General features: G+C 39.3%; 1 protein-coding gene across 1 annotated transcript in view; it reads right to left on the bottom strand.

The window, feature by feature from the left end:
* Nucleotides 1-13,658, bottom strand: part of LOC140228782 (broad substrate specificity ATP-binding cassette transporter ABCG2-like) — a 138,652-nt gene extending 124,994 nt beyond the window's left edge. Inside the window, exons 1-2 of the mRNA XM_072309058.1 lie at nt 13,653-13,658; nt 12,622-12,812 (exon numbers count right to left, since the gene is read on the bottom strand). Coding sequence (XP_072165159.1) covers nt 12,622-12,812; nt 13,653-13,658 — 197 coding nt within the window. The remainder of the gene's footprint in view (nt 1-12,621; nt 12,813-13,652) is intronic.
* Between the last annotated feature and the right edge of the window lie 7,710 nt (nt 13,659-21,368).

The following is a 21,368-nucleotide window of genomic DNA, read 5'->3' as shown; positions in this document are numbered from 1 at the left end:
TGTTTTATGAATTTCTTATGTATTTCTTTGTTTTTTCGACCTTTTGTTTTTGTTGTTTTTATAACAAAATTTGTGGCAGACACTTCTTGAAGCATAATACTCCTAAAACAAATTAATTTTAGCCATTGAGAGTAAAAATAAGCATATTTTTATGAACCATGTGAAAAAACTCAATTTGCATTGACTTTGTACACAAAATCACATTTTTGAGCCATTTTCGGCCTCACGTGCATGTACAAAAAGTTATGTAACTTCAGAACCGTACCCCCGGGCGTCACAAATTTGGTGTCAAAATGTGCGGGAAAGTCGAAAAAAAAAAGCCATAGAGCATCGCGGCGAGAGCATTGCGTGTTGGAGAGTAATCGCGCGAAATGTTGAGGGGGGTGGGGCCTTTTAGGCCCTTCAGTCTTTTTAGGGTTAAGTATACCCGATACTTCAGAGCCCATATCTCAGTATACTTTTCCAGAGTGTGTACTTCTTTCCAACATTCAAATAGGTTAGAAGAATCAATTTCAATTAAGTTATAGACCATTAAAGGCTGAGAGTCTGCTTATGCAGAATGTACTATTTAACTAAAAATCCATGTTTGAGGATTTTTTTTTTTTTAAAATGTAGGGTAACAATTGCAGTGTTAGGCATTGAGCTACAACCAGACTGTTGCGGTCTAACCCCTGAACTTCACTCAGAGTTTTGTCATAGATGAGTCCATAGGCGATGGTATAAGCGCTCTGCCAGATATCAACCAAACCAGAAAAAAGACAAATCCCCTTTGAAAAAAAAGCAGAGTAAACAAAACAAAACAAAGCAAAAACAAAACAGAAAAAGCATAAATAGTATAGGGGTTAATCATAGCACCAGGAAAGTCAAACGGATTCATAATTGAAAGGAGGCATTTTAAAATGGACAAATGCAAATCTCTTTAAGCTTGATTTTATCATTATATCATCATTACTATTGTTATCATTATTATTATCATCATCACCATTTTCATTATTACTATTATTATTATCATCATTGTTACATTGATACAGAGAACCTCAGAGTGCAATGAGTGTGAACTGGAACACATGTTAGTATATGCGAGTAAATTTCTGCCATGATAGATTTGCTGGCAGTTCAGCTGCTTTCTTGATTTGCTTGATAAACTATGAAAAATATTTCTAATGATTATGAAAGATATGTTAGCCATCTATTGTCATGTTGCCATGCATTCTTAATATTTCTACTTCCAGGCGTGTGACAGCAAACTTTATGTAACCAAGTTAGTAAATTTTATTTATCTGTGCAATTTCATCTGATTTTTTTTTTATTTTTTATTCAAGTTCCATATTCCACATTCCATATTCAGGTTTCATATTCCATTTGATTTCAGAGTAAAATATGTATAACACAACATTCAATTTTAGACATAATTTCACAAACGCATAAGGACATGTAGTACAATGATGTGTAAATATGAGGAACCTACTAAAAGCAATGCTTGTAGGATTTGAAAAGAAGAATTAAGAATAGCTTACTTATCATTGTACTCCTGTAATATAATAAATCTAAAGTGATTTTCAACTCGTAAGTTATTGGGTGACAAAATGCTCTTTTGTATTTGTGTATGTATGAGGGAGAGATTGTGTGTGTGTGTGTGTGTTATCTTGTCTATGTCTGAATGTTTCCTTGAGTTTTATATTTCGATTACAAGTGTACTTCTACTGTTTTGCAAGTTCACTTGCAAAATCACAAAAAAAAAATAAATTCTGCAATATTACTAAATATGACATGATGCAAAACGGTGATGATAAGTTTATTTGCTAGCTGAGAGTTGTGTGAGAGAGACATGTATTTTCCTAGGAGCCCCTCCTTAAATTTCCTTTATGTATTGTTCTCACTAAAGGACAGTGTTTGATGAGGTGGTTGCCCCATTTACGCTTTTAAATTGAGACGACACATCTGATATAGAAGGATACAGAAAAAGATATACTGAAACATTAAATAGACCGAAAGTCATAGAGCTCCAATGTGTAAGACGGAATCACACTAGAAAATGCTAGAAATGATGAAAAAACACTGACCTAATGAACACTAAAATATTTTTTTTGATTGTTGCTTTTCATGTTGAAGTCTTTTTTTTTAAACACCCAAATGATGTGAAAAAGGTGAAGAATAGAGAGCACATAGGTACATGTACATAATATATTAACAAGAACACAAGTTGATTTGTCAATGAACCATGGAAATCCACAGAACGAGGGGAAAAACAACAAATTACGTCTATATTATTTTGTTGTTTTGGCGTGGTACCTGGTCTAAAACTCCAGGCATGACAAAAGAACATTTACATTTTTAGAGCATGGGCCGAACCATGTAATAAGTGACGAATATCATCATTCCCATTGACTTACACGCGTTGCGCCTACGCGCCGAGATTCGACGAAGTGACGCACAGCGGTATTTGTCACTTCGCCGTACTCACCCTAATACACGGGGTGCTCTGGAGACCGCAAAAAGGGGGAATTCGACGAACTGACGTTCGTTGTCTCCACATTATTCTCATTAACATTAGCCTTTGTTTCTCTGTGAAAACAACATTTTCTGAAAGCATAACTCTTACTCTCACCACTTTCCAAACATCTCATCAGTTTGATGGGGAGAAGGTATGAAATTAGTGCATTGACGCTACCCATTTTTTTCAAATGCGATTATCTCGGGATTTGTTTTTGCGCTGCGCGGCGGTTTTTGTCGGTTCGCCGTATCACCGACGAAATGTAGTTTTGTAATAATTCAGTTGGCTACGTCATAGCTCTCATCCATTGGTCGTAACAGTAGAACCTTTATTTATTGCAAGTTCTATACCGCTATGGCATTATGAATCGGCAGTAGTATCTACGGAGTTAACTAATTATATTTCCTAGAGTGATAATATTTTCTAACAAAGACAGAAAGTTTAGAACTGATCAGTCAAAAAAGGGCAACTTGTCTTCATATATACACGGACTGTTCCAAGTCACCAGACAAAGAAAAAGTAGCTGCGGCCTTTTGTTGTGTGTCCCATATCATAATAACTTAGAATCCAAAAGACTCTAAAACAATACTTCTTCATACAGAGCGGAATTAGCTATTGTTCTCACTTTACACTGGCTAAACCAACTACCAGGTCTGTATACAGGAGCAGTAATTTTCTCCGATTCTCTCTGTGCCATGCAAGCAAAAAACAAAACAAAACAAAGACCGATCAGGAAGAACAAATCATTTACGAAATATTGATGTTGTATACAAATCTACGCCATGGAGGAATGCAGGTATGTTTCGAGAGGATCTCAGGTCACTGCGAGATCAAGCCAAATGAGTTAGTAGGTAGAGCAGCCAAACGAGCCTTGACACACAATGAAGTTGATGTTCAAAACAAAATGAATAAAACTGAGTCAAGCAGTAATAAGATTGCATCACATGCAGAAATGACAAAAGAGATGGGAAGGAGTAATATCCCCTCTAAAAAGAATACAAAGTTATGTATCAAAGACTTTCAAATGTGTTCTGAATCCAAAGAGCAGCGAGACAATTTTACACTTTTTAAGAATGGACAACATTCGTTGAAATAACAACTTAAAAAAAAAAAGAAAGATAAAAAAAGGAAGCATGATACCGGGCTATGTGAAAGATGTGGAATACCAGAAACCACGAACCAACCGCGAATCACCCGGAACAAGTTTTGAAAATGCTCAAGGCCTTGTCAAACCTTATCTCGGGAGCCTTGCGGGTTGACTTGCGGGGCCAAAATTTTTGCCACCGGACGCTAGTCCGATTTAGACGCAGCCAAGTTTTGAGCATGACCAAAACTTTTTCCGGGTGAGTCGCAGGGATTGCCCGCACAGGTCCACGCAGAACACCAATAGGAAGTCCGTAGCTGCCGCAAGTCACAAGCATGTCGAGACGTTTGAAGTACGTAAGTTGTCCGTGGATCTATGCCTATGCGCCGGAAGCGCGTGTCATCTGGGGCATTCTACCAGCATAATACGGGTGTTTTACTGGCAAGGAACGGTGTCGAAACTGCAAATATACGTGTAGCTTGTCAGTTCTGCGGACGTGGAGCGAGTTATAGGAGCAAGTTGCGTGCAAACTGAGGGTCAGTTACTGCTTTTCTGCTGGTTAGTTGAGAGTCGGCCGCGGCTAAGATAATGCCATTCTGTGGGACTTCTGCCATATCAAATTCCTTTAGAGAGATTCCTGCACCGAGTTGTCAGCCCTCACTCGTTTCCCATGCGCCTGAATGCCCGTAAGTAGAACACAAAAACTGTCCTGCGTGCTGGTAAATCCCCCCACGCAACAAGTCCGCGTAGCTTGCCCGAAAAGGTGTGACAGGGCCTTAACTTGGCCGCGGGTAAATAGGACTTGCGTGCGCAACTCCGGGTAACTTCGGGCGAGATACGTGGTAGTACATTGTGTATACTGTCATGTGCGGGTCATCCTCGGGGACCTCCGGGTAGCAAAAATTGTTCTTCACATGCCGCAGGCAAGGTTTGCCCAGAAAGGTGTGACAGGGCCCTATATTGTGCATGTGTGAGTGTGTGTGTGTGTGTGTGTGTGTGTGTAAAATATGATGGTACTGTACGTATTTTATGCAATTGGTATAAAGCATGTACCAGTATACGGCACTAGTATAAAGTAGTTGCATGTACTACTGTGATTACAGTAACATGTTTCTCTTCTGTGTGTGTATGTGTGTATGTGTGTGCGTGTGTGTGTGTGTGTGTGTGTGTGGTTTCCCGCAAGTTTCTGTTTCTCATAGTATTAACTTAGCTCTATCACTTCTTGTTCTAGAGAAGGAGATTTTTAAAGATTTAATTTGCGGGGAGGGGGGTAGGGGCCCCATGCTCCCCCCCCCTGTCGGGCATGGTGGCCATTTGAACAAATTGAGATTCTACCCCCCTAGGGATGCTACCTGCCAAGTTTTGTGAAAAGCGATAGTGGGTTTTCGAGAATAAGATGAAAATGTAAAAAGTTTACACACGACGCATGATGCCGGACGAGAGTAATCGCAATAGTTTACTTGAGCCTTCGGCTCAGGTGAGATAAAAAACCTGAATTTCCGACAGAAAGTTTTTTAAAAATCATATTTAAAGGTCAGTGCGGTTGCAAAAGGTACTACATCCATTTTAATTGGGTTTCAAAAGGTACTACATGTACCTCCATTCCAATGCTATCATATTAGATTGACCAATCGGAGGGCAGTATTGACTTGACCCCTGTACTGACCTAATATGTAAGTAGGAGTTGGCTTTTGGACTTTGGCTTTCTGTTAAATTCACCACGAAAATATGACGAATATCTTGCAAAAAAAAAAAAACACCCAAAAACACCTCATTACATTTTGAAAAAGCAATGGAGGAAAAGGAAAAAGATTTCATTGACATAACAAACCATCCCAAGAAAAGGACCAGGGATGAAAAGGAGTAGACAAGAGCAAAGAAGAAACGGCGGAGAAACTGGAGAAATTAAGTGATTAACTGAGTTTGAGCCATAAGTTGTCCCCTAAATTATTCAAGTATAAACACTTGATAGATATGGACTATGCCTCACATGGCTTTACAACTAATAAGTGTGTGATAACTAATCTGAAATCAAAGTTACTTTGTAAAATGTAAATTCTATGACATCAAATTCATGTGTCCACATCATACTCAGTCATAATACTCACACAACTGTACTTTTGTATGTATTACTGTATTGTCTATTTCCGACACCCCTACCTACAGTGCTCTACCTATAAATGTTGTGCTATTCTATACATGCACGATGTATAATACCAGGGCAAGAAAATAGTGACATGAAGCTTTGAACGCTAGATTCATATGCATTCTTTTAATGTCACATTTTCCATGTTTTCATTTACAATGTCACAAAGATGTGTGTTTAGTTTAGTTGGCCCTATTACTCATCGACCGCTTTGATTTTATCCGCTTAATAAGAAAATTCCAGAATGAAATTCATGTGAAGAACTAAATTAAATCATTGAGAAAATACAGCACATTCTGATGTTGCTTTCCCCGTTTTCCATTCGAAGTCCCAGTAATGTAAATGAATAAAAAAAAAAAAGAGGGGCACTGTCCCTATGTTACCCCTCCCCATTATTGCCTTCTATATGCATGATGGATCCCCCATGCTCGACAATATACTCGGTGCATCCAGGATATTAAAGCGGGCGAAATTTGTTTGAATGCTTATGACAATCATTGAGGAATACGAATTTCAAATTCTTGTAGTTATTTTTCCGGGAATTTTAAATATTTCAAATCTCTCAAGGATGTAGGAGTGGCATCATCTACATTCGGATTAGCACCTTCGATATTGGGTAAATTTATCAAAAACATTGGGCGGACGGTAAAAAAAAAAGGTTCAGCCTCCGGTACTCAGACTATACCCCCTTATTCTTCTCTGAAGATGGTTTATTGGTTTTACGATTGTATTTACCTTAAACTTTTAATATTGTTATGTCTGTCCAAGGTTCACTTTGTCTGCCCGGTAGAAACACGCGATTTGTGCGTCCAAAGTTCAGTTGAGTATCCTTATTATTTCATAACGCTAATGATGTAAGAATCTGCTCGTGTAAATGAAAATCAAGTATACATTTAATGAGTATGTGTTTGTTTGTATTAGAAATGGCATTGCGAAGGGACATTTTATCGCTAAAGCTTCCTGAACAACCGAAATCAACAGTAGCACACAAGGGGAAAAACACACATTATTTCCACTAGTTTCAGTAATCTATGCCACGTGAAATGCTCTTTCCTTTGATTTCCGCCTGCCGGCGGAAACATGCAAATTTGTGTATCCAAAGTTCAGTTGAGTAACCTTATTTCATAACGCTAGTGATGTAAGAATCCACTCGCGCTTTCGTAACAAAAAATGAAAATCACGGCTACATTTAATGAGTATGTGTTTGTGTGTATTAGAGATGGCATCATGAAGTGACACTTTGTCACTGTAGCTTCCTGAACAACCGAAAATCAACAGTATCACACTAGGAAAAAGGAAACATTATTTCCACTAGTTATCAGTAATCTATGCCACACGTGAAATGCTTTTTAATCCCTTAATCTCAGGCAGCCAATCAATTAAAATTCCCCCTTCTTACATGAAACTTTCCCAGTCGCTGTGAAAAGATGCTACTCATACTAACTTGCACTTATATATGTAAAGGTTATTATGGCTGATTTTTTTTTTAAAGTTGCAGCAACATTTTGATATCTTCAGTCACCATAAGTATGTATTCATACACTGAATTAGGAGAGATGACTATGCATACGGGTGGATGCAGAAATTTGCCTAGTGTACAATGGTGTATTGTCAAATACACAGCATCCATAATACAACTTTCACGTCAAGCTAGGTGGGTTGTCAATACAACCTACATCTACTAGATACTTGAAATGAATGTCCGTGTTACACTTGACGCTTGACGTCGTATATATATATATATATATATATATATACCAAAGATAACGAAGTACGGTAGTAATGCATTACAGTCCAACACTGCTATTCATTCAAACCAAATTTTCGACGCATACACACGTCTTCTTCACAGTCGACTTGAACAATTATGACAACTAGAAAGCACTCTGAGAGCGCAGACCTCCGCCACGCATGCAGCCCATTTCCACCACTGATCTTGTTCTTCCATAGAGATATCAGTGATTTCCATCCATACGTACTTATATAGCTTTGTGTGCTGAAAGTCGCACGATTTCCCACTATAGAAGCCTTTGTTACGTCATAAACCCTCAGCTGCACGGCGCGCCTCGCCCTGACAGTTGGCAGAAACTAGAGCACGCACTTTAGTGCGCGGATGCAAACCTCAAATACGCGCAGCCTGAACTCCCAAGTTCATTGACCCTACCTGCCAAAATATCAAAAATCCTTCATAAATTCCCCCCAAAATTCTCGGATCACTACCAAAAGTTACTCGTTTGTTACTTGTGTCATTCTCAACCTTTCCTGCAAGTTTCATCCCAAGCCGTTAACTACTTTTTGAGTTATTTTGCACATGGACAAACTAACTATCTAACAAACGAACGAACAAACCAACGGTAACGAAAACATAACCTCCTCCTTTGACGGAGGTAATAAACAAGACAACTCTTTTCTCTATATACCAAAGACGCTTAAAAGAAAACTGTACTGACATTTTCTAATTGTCTGATAATGCTAATCTACATTTTTTGATGCCTACACCTGGAAAGAGAGGATTCTAAAACCCAGGATAAGCCTGTAATTTTTTTTTGAAAAAAAAAATGAAAACGAGCAAGCCAAGGAACGATCCACACAATTTGGCATACGTCACATGTGCCACCCTCCGACTTTAGCAAAACGAACTACACATGTCAATTTACTGATGAAATCTCACATGAAGTACTGCAAAAACTGTTATTTAATAAAATTGCATTATGGAGCTGAAATAAACATGCTAAACAATATTAACTGATTTTTAAAAGGAATCTCTTCAAAAGCTTTTTATTTAGATAAAATTTGTGGGGAATATTCCAGATATGCAAAATGAAATTGGCATCATTGTCCGAACGTGCTGCCCATAGAAAACTGTGTGTAAGTAACGTTGCACTAACTATACTATGCATTGATGATGAGCGATAATGGTTCGACAATTCAAACTTACCTAACGAAGATGAGGACTGAGTGATAGTCAACGGCAATCACGGTTTACGCCTAGTTAGAAGAAAACGGCACCCAGTACACATAGACTCTAGACTAGAACTAGGACTAGGACTAGTGAGCAGTCAAAGAGCGAGTAGATTCTACGTGGCAGTTCAAGTCTTGATGAGTAGGCCCCTACACTCACTCGCCGCCCCGTCGACAGCTGTACGTGCACAGCGCTAATAGGCACAGCGCAAACGTTATAGTATACATACCCCTGCTGCCAGAACTTGAAGAAAGTCCAGACGAAAGTCCAGACTCCAAGGTCTAGCGTTGCCGTTAGATCTAGGCCCTTGTGCTGCAGGCCCTGTTGTTTCTGTGCTGTATTTTGCAGGTAAGGTATCTGCTTTATGGATTTTCAATGTTTTTGTAGTCGAGATAAATCTCATGGTGGTCGTATTAACACCAAGGACTAGATCTAATTAGATCTAGTTTAGTTTTAGTAGGACTCATACCTCGGAAGAGTGGCCTGATCACGTAGATACTAACAGTGCCGCGATCCAAGCGCTGGTGTAGGTATAGTGCTAGCATACTTCCATATCCATGTAGATATCTCAAAATTCACTTAACCAAATTGTACCAAAATCACAGGAAATACTTTATGACTCATATCCACTTGCTCACGCTAATTGGAACCAAATCGCAAGTCGGGAAGCGTAAGTGAAGTTGTCGACTTTCCTGTCGTCGCTAAAGATAATCTGCTCTGTACGACTAAACAAGAGTGATCGCGGAGTAGGCCCTACCTGCCTGCGCACGCACAGACTGAAGTTAGCCATGTAATATGATGAGACATATCTTTCAAGTAATCGGGAGCAAAAAATCAATTTATAAATTATTTGAGCCAAGTCGAATGAAAAATATAGATCGTAAATCACACAAATCGCCAAAATCATGACATTTTTTAAGTTTAGTTCCCGCGTAAATTCCCCGTTCGCAAAGTACTAGTCGGCTAACTTCAGTTCTAGATTGTGCATGTCGCATTTACCATGATCTCTCGCGAAGAGTGGGTTTTTTTGAGTGACGACTTGAAAGTCGGCGTCAATATTGATACTTCTCGATTACCGATTTCGTTCAAATATAAGACAGTATTTTGAAATATGCTTAGAAGTATATCCTGTAATTTTGGTGCGATTTGGTTCAGCGAAAATTTGAGACAGCTGCATGAATAGGACAGTACACAAGTGCCGCCTGCTAGCTAAATTGGGCCTAAGCGTCGTCTGCTACTCGGTACGATTTAACGCACGCGTATGCGAGAGCTTGTAATCAGTGATATAGTTGGCAGCTGTGACATCACGACATCCGGGTTCGTCAGCTCATTAGCATAATTCTCACCCAAAAAGTTCAATTTTTAACATGAAATTACGGGCTAAATCGTTATGAAATTTTGATTCTGTTTGCACCGCTGGGTCTTTTAGAATTACAAGAACATATAAAAGAAATAAAAAACCGGTACAATGCCCTTTTAACTCTACTATATTTGCTACATACACAAGTGGTAGTCAAAGGAATGTTTCTGGCAACGCGCGTGTGAAGACAGGATAGTGCGCGCTAACCCTGTACAAAACAAATGGACAGCGCGCGGTCAAGCGTATTACGCACGTCACCTGAGACGCGCTGTCTTTGAAGTTGATGGACAGCGCGCGATCCTCAAACGTATTACGCACATCACCTGAGACGCGCTGTCTCTGAAGTTGTTGCTGCTGTTTATCAAGTTTCGTTGATTGTTTTTAGATCATGTTGTTACCAAATTTTTGCCTCCACGAAATAATCCTTATTACTTTGAAATCTCGTTCTTCAAAATAATCCCCTCAATCGATAAAAAGCTACGACTTTAATTTTTAAATCTTTTTAAGATAATAAAAATACCACTACCTTTGTAAATGATTGATGTTTCTAGGTGTACTGAGTTTGTACTTAGCTCTCTTTTGTATCGTCATGTAGGGTAGCCATTTTGTGTCCATTTTTATCGCGCGCCTTCGTATCTTATTAGGTAGCTTTCAATTGAGGACGCAATGAGATCTGCGACGTAAATTGTGCGTGTCGTGTGCAAATTTCAGCCGTTGGCATAGTTACAAGCTTGAAGTCCTGCGTCCATCTCGAATCTACTTCGGTAGTAGACCAAAATAACGTCGTTCTAGAATCACGGACGTAAGCCACTTGGTAACTAAGGGAGTTAGCCAATCAGAGACAGACGGACCTTATTTGGCAAGTCCCCGTTTATGAATGGACCCCCTGCCCGCCCGCCTATTTTGCACACGTACACTACCACAGCTAGCTAAACAGCAGCAAACGATTGAACCATTTCTATATCGCTTGCATGCAATGCATGAATGCCGCTAGCTAGCGCTTGTACAGTGTGCGTGTATGGAGGAGATGGAGGAGTAGTGGGCTGTGATCATCCACTGCATCGGGGCTGCCGTGTGAGAGGACTGCGTTGCATAAGATCTTAGATTTTGGATATGGATTCTGAAAACAACGACGCCATTTCGGTAAATTTAAACTAGAATCTAGACTCTAACTAACTGTTAGTATTAGTGATAGAATACTAATAGTCTAAATCGACATCTAGGTCTATCTAAATTGACAGATCTAACGACCAACGTTAGCTAGGTTTAACATGTTAACAAAGTTAAACTTAAATGTTAGATTGTAGTGTTAGCAATAATGTTAGACTCAAACGTAAAAAAAAAAAAAAAACGTTAGGAGGTTATCTGACAAGACTTCACAAGAATCTCTCTAACAAATAGGCCTAGGCCTAGATCTAGAATATAGAGTCTAGACTCTATATTACGTTTCTTTCTAACACGGTCACGGGTAGGCCTAGCTAGTAGATCTACTTCAATAGAATTCTAGTATGAACTAAGTTCTATTATTACACTTTAGGCTACAGGTTAACATCCAACTGGTTAGATCTAACGTTAGATCTACCTAGCCCTATTCTAGATCTAATAATTTAACGTTGTTAGGCCTAACGTTAACGTCAACACGTAACGTTAGTCCTAGATCTAACGTTAGATGTTCCAAGACTAGGGTCTAGTCTAGACCTCCTAGTCTAGATTTGTTAGACCTAGTTAGATCTAACGTTACTCACATTACTGTAATGATGTAGCCAGATGATTATGAAAGACACGATTTAGGATAGTTACATCTAGATTCTAGCTAGCCAAGGAAGTAACGTTGGCTCTACGTCCATGTGTACCATTCAGTCGTTAGACATCTAAAGTTAACGTTGGTTAGACTAGATATCTAACTCATTTTTAAAAAAAAAATCTATGGATGTCAAGATCTTTGCGTTAAGAATTAGCTTCTATACAGCAACGTAACACTAACAGTTAGGCCCTAACAACTGTTAACATTGAACCCCCTAACGTAACACCTTAACAGTGAGTTAGATATAACGTTAGGAGGTCTATGTTAATGTTAAAATCTAATGTTAGAAACAGCTAGGGCATAGGTTTTAACATTGGATCTAACGTTAGATCTAAAGGCAGGGCTGCCAACATTGGAAACTAGTTGAGAGTGAGACTCCCATAGGCCAATGCTATAATTTAGGAGTCAAAATGAGTGAGATCAATAGAGATGCATGCAAATGAAATAAAGTTTTATAGTGAGAAAGGACCAAAATGAGTGAGTCTCACTCTCAATGAGTGAGAGTTGGCAGCCCTGTAACGGATACGAATATTATCTCTACTATCTTTGGTATCTAATTAGAAGCACTGTGCGCGTCTTATTAGCATGCGCACTTGCAGTCGTGGTCAGTTTGTATGATTATGACGTAATGATAACAATCAATGTCGCATGACATGAATTGTGTGGCAACGTGAATTCAACCTGCTCTATCAAAGACACTGCGCCGGCAATGGGTGACTGACTTAGCCCCTCGCTTACCAAAATGTAACTTACTTAAGGTTAACAGCTTACCTTATGTTATTCAAGATATTCTTGGCTGTTTTCTGTTTGTCCTGTTTCAGGTTGACACAATAAATGATGTTGTGAAAGGACACAATGGAGCCAGTTGTGGAGATGTCCCTTCGAGCCGGATGAACCTTTACGTGCCCAGCACCACCATCATCGAAGCTGCCATAACTATCATGGGACTTGGCCAACGATTCCTGTATGCAATGACAATGAGACAATAAAAGAGAAATACAAGAGCAATGAGAAGAAATGACATAAAACATGGTGCACTGATGTAGGTTAAAGTCTGTACTGTGTGTACTGTTATGATAAGTCAGAAAATCTCGCTTCTGTCTTTTGGAAGAGGTGGCAGAGGGAATATTTACTTCTGATGCAAGAAAGGCAGAAGTGGAATGCCCCAAGACGGAACCTAGCTGTCAATGATTTGGTCTTGGTAACGGATGAAACTACATCTCGCGGACATTGGCCTTTGGGTAAAGTAGTTGAAGTGTACCCGGGAAAAGATGGACATGTTCGACAGGCTCAAGTGAGGGTCGGAACAAGATTCTTCAAGAGGCCAATAGCAAAGCTCTGTCTGCTCGAAGCCGCTGAAACGTGATATAAGTGGATGACTTAATTGCAGTCATCAGACTTAATACTCTAGCTTAAGAGTTGAATCGAATGTTTGATGTTTGTTTATTCGAAGGTTAAGCAATGCCTTTGAGATGTAAGCACGAGTAAGCCGAAATGACAGTTATTTTAAACTGTAGTTATTTGCATTAAGTACATGCATTTGCTGTTGAACGGTTTGTATGTGTATAGGAAGAATTTCTGCCGCCTGAAGATTGAGGTTAAATGACTCCTGTAGGTTGCTCATTGGGGGCCGGTATGTAGCGGCAGATTTGATTTATTCAAGAAATATTTGATCGGAACAAATTTAGGCTGTTACGCCCCTTTAAAGTTCAGACCGTTACCTTGGATACACCGTCAAGTGCGCATTCCTTCGGATGCTTGCGCACTGATTTGTTCTACGTACTAGTATGCTGCATGCGTACTGACATGATAGCCACGCAAAAGACATGGGCCAAGATGCAAGACATGATCAAAAAGAATGAGTTTGGATCTGTGATTGATTTACTTTAGGAACCTAAACAGTTTGGTAAGAGAAATTATGATGAAAACAGCTGAATATTTGATTGTTGTAGCTTGTTTAATCAGATGTATGTTATGTCGTTAGCTTGTAATTGAGTTCAGAATTTAGGTTGACATAACAATTCGATACGGTGTTCGTATAGAAAGTGATTACACGTAGAACAGTACGGTACGCTGTAGGTATTGATTATCGTACATGATTCCTGCTTAGCAGGCAGGGAAGAGAAATGTTGGAAGTGTGAGTGTATGATTGAAGCTTACAATACTGTGTATGTTTTATTTAGGAATAATATAAGACTCCATATTCAGAAGAATATTGTGTTATGGTTATATAGGAATGAGAATCATATTAAGGGATTCAACTTTTGTCAATTTCACAGAGCTGTATACTGTTAGATTTACACACGTATATGTACGTATACCGTAAAGTCAATACAATCCCATACATAACTGCAGTTAGAGGGCTAACTTATTCAATGTTTGTGAAGGGTTAGTTTCTTTTTTGGTGTATCATATGGATGTCGAGGTGTCAAAAGGAAAGACATTCAAGGGTTTAAAGGGAAAGATGATCTTGGATTTATTTTATTGTAAGAAAGGCAGGCTGCATTTCATGATAGTGTTGTAGGGATGCAATTGCATCATTTGAACTTAATTATGTGAGTGATAGAGATAAAGGTCACTTCATAATGTACACTTTGTTTGAATGATCAAAGTAAACAGGTGTGATGGAGTCAAGTCATTTAGAACAATATCATTATTTCATGGTGCAGTGTATTTGTACACTGAAAAATGCAGTACCATACATCAGATATTGAGTCAGAATACAGCTGTATGTCTCTACAAGACATTGATGTGTTAATGTTTAGGACTGGACACCGAACACTTGCATATTTAGTGCACTGCATATGGTTGCATGCATTTGGGTTAACAGTGTAAGGTTGTTACTGTTGTTTATGTTAGTTGCACAAATCGAAAGGTGTTTCGATTATTACAAGTATTAAGTATATTTGGAAGACACAGAAATAATTGCACTTGACAAGCTGCTCAAGGTAGTGATAACTAAGCATTTATTACATGTATTTCCTTTCTCTTTTTATAGTGAACCACAAGTTAGTGTGTACCACAAGTTCGGGTTCGACACCAGTATGCAAGCACACAAGTACACAAGTTGGTGTGTTCCACAAGTTTTGGTTCAACACAAGTTCGTGTTTGTTACAAGTACACGAGTCCAGCTGGTATTGATGTCTTCAATAAATGAACGAACCTGTGCGTTCCAACTGTGACTGACTGAAGTAAACTTTCACCTTTATGTAGTACGTGTCTACAATGATTTTTTTTTACTGCTTATTGTAGCTTTTACAATACGCAGTATATCATTAGTGCGATTTATAGCTTGAGGGTTTGAGATGATAATGGTCTTCAAAAAACGTTATTAAATTGCTTGTCTCAAAAGAGTTAAATCATATCTGTGGATTATTTTTCGCTTCCTTTTTATAAATACACAGAGAGGAGTATACATGCAGTCGAAATCGAGTTCAACGGAATGCTCAGGTATTTAAATCCTACTCCAAAAGAGTGCGAAAGATGAGATAAGTTCATATTGCTTCTTTTTAAAATTTCAATAACTTTGAGAAAGGACTGCGTCATCAAACTGTACACTTGAATATTCATATGCGCCATTGTGTTCCTTGTGCTTCATATTCAGAAGTTTGTCTTCGCGGTTTCATTTGTATGTTTATGCATGTGTCTATTTACCCTTCCGTTGGCATTGGAAGACCAGTGATTTGATGAAGCATGATGTAATTCTTTTATCTTTTTGGTAATTCCCACTATTTTCAAGTGACGATACGGAACACTATGTGAAATCCGAATACTAACGAGATATGAAACTCGTCACCTCACTTGAAGACGAGTTAGGTGATACGCTTGGGGTCGTCAGTGTCACCCGTTATCAACACATCTTCAAGGGGGACATTAGAAATCGAAACACAATGTATAGTGTTATTTATTCAAAAGCAAACACACACATGCATAGGCATATCTCAATTTCGACTCTCATTTTTGCGAGAAAGGATATGACATAGGGACAGGAAGTTATATTGAGATACGCTTGTGAAGTGTGTGCGTGTGCAAGTACGTCGGTTTTACAGGCTATTTAAATGGATATTTACAAGAGGTCTTCGACACAAACAAAATGAAATATGATAAAGTGTTTTAAGGGTCATCTTACCTTTAACATTGGCCTTTTCAAATATGAACTTTGACCCTTATAATCACCTTCCTTCGACATAACACGTAAACCCGATACTTTACATTATATCACAATTTTTAATATGATGTCGTCATCCAATTGAAAAACAATGACGCTTACTCGAAAGAAGAAAATTGTGTATAGTACAAAATAAACAAATTTGAAAGAATACTGAGCAGAAATTACAGAGATATTTGCAAATTAATGTCAGAAACATTACTTTATGAAACTAAATTCAACTTTTTTTCATTTCAGGTGACGATATACGACGTTAGCTAATTTGCCAGAAATATGAAAATACTTGAAATATTTATATAACATTGACTGGCCTCGAGGGAGATACCAGAAAATATTGCCCAAACTGAAAGAATATTGCCCGAGTCGAAGACGAGGGCAATATTCTTTCAGTGCGGGCAATATTCATCTGGTATCTCCCTCAAGGCCAGTCAATATCATAATTATTACCTATCCCCTAGGTAAATTAGGAAAATATGTGAATACAGCTATACACTATGAAATAGATCAAGCCACATTTGACTACCTGTAGATCATCACCAACATGTCGAATAATATTATTGAAAAATTGTTCATCAATGTATATCATTCAACTCCAACTTCAAAGATACATATGTAGTTGTAACAGGCGAACTTCAAACATCTGAACGCTTTTACACTTTATTTTTGCTTCTGTTTCAATTCGGAGAGTTGTAATAACTGATGGTCACTGTGCAGTTAGCCATTGTTTGACGCGTCGTGTTGCTGGAACTATATAGTGGAAGTGGTCAACCTTGTATGAGTTGATTTATCGGCGTTCTTCTGCGGTGCGTGTAATCGACACGCAGCGACGTCCTTGAGTGTTTTCTCTTCGTGGTCGATCGGAATGTTTACATGAGGTGGGAAGAGGAGTGGAATCTCTCTTCCCACCTCCCTGTTTTACAGTGCACTCCCGTTATAACGAACACGGTTATAACAAAATTCTGGTTATAACGAAGTAAAAATTTGGGCTGCAATGTCATCCACTCTATGTATTTCTGTCGTTTATTTGTTCGGTTATAACAAAATTCCGATATGACGAAAGAATAACTGCCGGTCCCGAGGATTTCGTTATAACGGGAGCCCACTGTATATGTAAAACCCCGGATGCTCGTAATATGCTCTAATATCGCCCGCTGAACTCCCGACCCTGCAAAATACCGACTGTAATTGCCTCGCAAAACTACCTCGTATAGGTAATAATATCTATTATCTATATGCTTTTGGAATATGCAATAAAAACAAATGTTTCCTGTGCATTTTGAAAAGCTGTGGCGAAATAAACAAAGGCGTGTTTCCCCCCTTTATTTGCACATCGACGCGCTGGAGGAATTTCAACTTTGACGCTCGTGCATCATTGGTCAAGATTGACCGGAGATCAATGGGTATTACTGTTGGACGTATCTGGAATTCAGATCAATCGACAAAATTGCATTTTGATAGTGCTCACGTGCAGTGAGCACAAAAACACGCGGACGGACGCGCACGAGCACGAAATTTTAAAACCCTTAAGAAACGTGTAAAAAATCGGTTGGGAAGTAGTCTTGAGCATTTTAAAATGTTGACGCGCGCGTACGCGCGCGTCATTACAGCTAGACTGTTATTCCTCAAATTGTGCGATATGATAGAGTGACACTTGAACTTGAACTGAAAATGATAAAGTTATGATGTTTAGTTATGACGATAAATTACCATCGATCACTTGACATCAAGTCAAAATCATAAAATGGCGCCTAGATGACGTCACAGATAAGTTGACGTTATGAAAAGATTTCTTTATCGAGGTGTTGACATGTTATACGATTACTGAAAATTGCACGTTAATTGGTCATGTCATTGTTGAGATACTGCGTTCACAAAATTCGTCAGACAGAAAGAACGAGATATGACGAAGACTTGAAGACGAGTTAGACGTGAAGACGAGAAGACTTGAAGACTTGAAGACGCAGGGGTCATCAGATATCGCTCGCCCGAGATCGACACATCGTCAAAAGCGACAATTCGAAGCAGTACTGTACTAGTAAGTATGGTCATATTAAATAGAAAATAATCACACCCTTACATAGGCATGCCTCAATTTCGCCTCTGAAAACATTGGTAGCACTCATGACCAGTGACTACATTGTGCATTAACTTCCCTTTATAAACTACCAGTCCACCGTGTCATAACTTTTTGTATTATTCGATCGCCACTGATTGACTTACAAGAAGTAAGGTACAATTTGTATATCAAATTGAACGCTTACCATGCAACTCAGGGTGACTACAGCATTATACATGCTCTTCTATACTGCCCCAGATGTTAAAAATACCCATCACCCACGTCAATGAATATTGTCACTGGATATATCAGGAATCCTCAAGCAAGTAGTGAGTTTACACGTTGTTGACGCACTGTGCGCGCGAAAACGCGCGGACGGACGCGCAGTCGCGGAATTTTTTTAAAAGGAAAGCGATTGGTCGGGAAGTCGTTTTGGACATTTTAAAATTTGGACGAGCGGGTACGCACGCGTCATGATTGCCTGACTGATATGCATTGTGCGAAAAGATCAGGTGACACATAAACAACTGAAAAGTTATGACATTCAGCTATGAAGATATGATCGATCATTTGACATCACGTCAAAATCACAAAATGACGCCCAGATAACGTCACAAATACGTTAAGGTTACGAAAAGTTCCATGTATCTAAATATTGATAAAACATAAGATGACTGAAAATTTTACGTTATTTGGAATGTCATTGTTGAGATATTTTGTTCTCAGAATTAGTCGGAAAGAGATCGGAATGAACCTGATATGAAACCCGTCATTTGAAGACGAGTTTGGTGATACGGTGAGGGTCATCAGGTATCGCTCACCGGTGATCAACGGAACTGATGTGACATAGCGACTTGAAGTTTAATGAGATACGTTCGTGAAGTGGAGTTCTTATAGAATTCGTATTCATAATTCATATGAGTGAGTGAGTGATTGAGTAAGCGCCTAGGCAGCTTCTCATACTGCTCCATTTCTTTTTGCTCCAGTGTACTGCGCAGTGGATTTTAGTGGAATATGTTCATGACCAAATTGTTGTGTATTGCGTCAGCATCCACCAAGACCACCTGAAGCTGCTAAATGGTCATATATATGACTTAGTTGACCACACATTTTTTCCATGATATGGCTCTTCAAACTTGACTGGGATGCCATGTCTACAGACCTACCTGAGTGAGCAACCTGTAGGTCTTTTGAGAAACTTCATGGTGTATTCAACCAAGTACAATGCTCTTCAATGTATTGTCTGGGACAATAGTTGCAAGCCTCAACAATGGAATTCCCCAATGCCTGCACAATTGCCCTGGCGCTGGTACAATTCTTGGGATCAACCAAAGCTCGTAAGGAGCCATGCATGCTGTGTACAAGAAGTAACCGCATGTACAGAATCTATAGGCAATCTACATATGGATGGAAATATACATCTACAAGGATCCCATACAACAGGATTATATGCAAACTTTGAGTCAACTTTCCAGCTTTTGCTACAAGCAGGAGATGTGGATCCCAACCCTGGACCGGAAGCAGAAAAACCATCTATGAGACATACAAATCTAATCCAAAAAGATGGTACGCCACACCTTGTATCACATCTGCCTGGCACGAGGATTATTCGTTATGACACAACGTTTCTTCATAGTCTGAATCCCCCTCAATACGTGTCACGGTCTCAGATGCTGCCGTCTGGTGTTTGGGAAACAATATCTACGCTTGGACTTGCGAAAACAAAAAAGGACGAGACGCACCGAAAAGAAAGCCGGACAGTCATCTGCTTCACCCTTGGATTTGGCTCATGAGTATGTAAATCAGCCAGGTAAGCTACTACACAACGATGGGAAGGGTTTAAAAGTGTCACATCTGAACATCTGCAGCAAAGTTAGAATATCTGGAAGATTTGCTCAAGAATCATCAATGTATTCACAATGTCTGAAACCCATCTGGACAGTACAATACTGGACTCTGAGTTAATTGTATGGTTATAAGATAGAAAGAATTGACAGAAATCGGAGAGGTGGTGGGGATGGAGTGTACATTGCCGACAGTGTGACATAATGTGCGTAGATGTGATTTAGAATCATGCAAGTTAGAGGCTTTGTGGATAGAAGTCAACTGCTGTCCTCAAGCGTATTACGCACATCACCTGAGACGCGCTGTCTTTGAAGTTGTTTTGTTGTTTATCAAGCGTCTTTGATCGTCTTTTCAGTATGGCGATCACGAACTGCATGTAAATTGTCTGAAATAGGGCCGAGTTTTCGCTGAGACCGAGTTAGTCTGGACGCAAAGTTCCCGGAACGCCGAAGGCGCCCCCATTCGTCGAAAAATCTATCGGAACACGGCAAATGCTTTCACAAGGAAATGACTGTGTGCGATTTGGCCTGCTTTGATAACGTTATCGGCAGTTTATAAGCGGTGTATAAGCCATTGTCAATTTATTAACCATATCCCGAGTGCGATTTTTTTGGCGAGTTATATCCCAAATAATAGTTCTCTCAAGCATTTGGTGTGATTTGATGACGTCAGTGGCGATTTATAAGCGACTTGTAAGCCACTGGCTATTCGTAAACCATTATCCTTTGTGTGATTTTTTGGCGATTTATAGTACGTTGACTTTGTGCGAATTTTTGGCTATTTATAATGCAAACGAACAACTTGAACACCATCGATGCATCGCGTGTTGATCATCATCGCATGTGTTACATTCGACAGGCATCCATCAAAGACAAAGTTCATGAGAAGTGAGAAATGAAAGTAATCTGGTGTTTGTAAGTAAACTGAAGGTTTTTATTATTACAAAATCAACGGCGATTTCGTGGTTTAGGTCCCCACTCGCTGAAAGTGAGAGCACACGCATTCCTCTTATTTACAATTTGTGCCGCGTACTACTACTGGACTGTTGTCCCACACATAAACATCTGTGTTGCCTAGTTAGCGTTCAACTCTTTCAACCTGCGTACCGCTGCACGGTGGTTCTAGACCTAACTGTATTATCAACTCTTCTTCGTGAAGCATGGCTAACGCAAAGGCAATGGAGGTGGATTGAAGGGTACCGATTGAAGTCCCCATTGCGTACACTGTACAGCGATAGTGTTAAAGGGGCATAGTCCCGGTAGTATAGATGGCGCTGTTGATGATACTGCCGATCATCGTTAGCGTTGATACGAAGATTACCGAAGTTGAGCTGTCATCAAGAGTAAAGTGCGTAGGTGTTGCTAAGTAATGTTGCCTTTGTTGTCTTCTTTGCGCATCGCGCAGTATGTAGTAATGCCAGGGTGCGTGCATATGTGCTTGTTATTGTGA

The sequence above is a fragment of the Diadema setosum genome, chromosome 5 (genome assembly GCF_964275005.1).
Source record: "Diadema setosum chromosome 5, eeDiaSeto1, whole genome shotgun sequence".
NCBI classification, from domain to species: Eukaryota; Metazoa; Echinodermata; class Echinoidea; order Diadematoida; family Diadematidae; genus Diadema; species Diadema setosum.
This window is presented reverse-complemented; position numbering and strand designations above follow the sequence as displayed.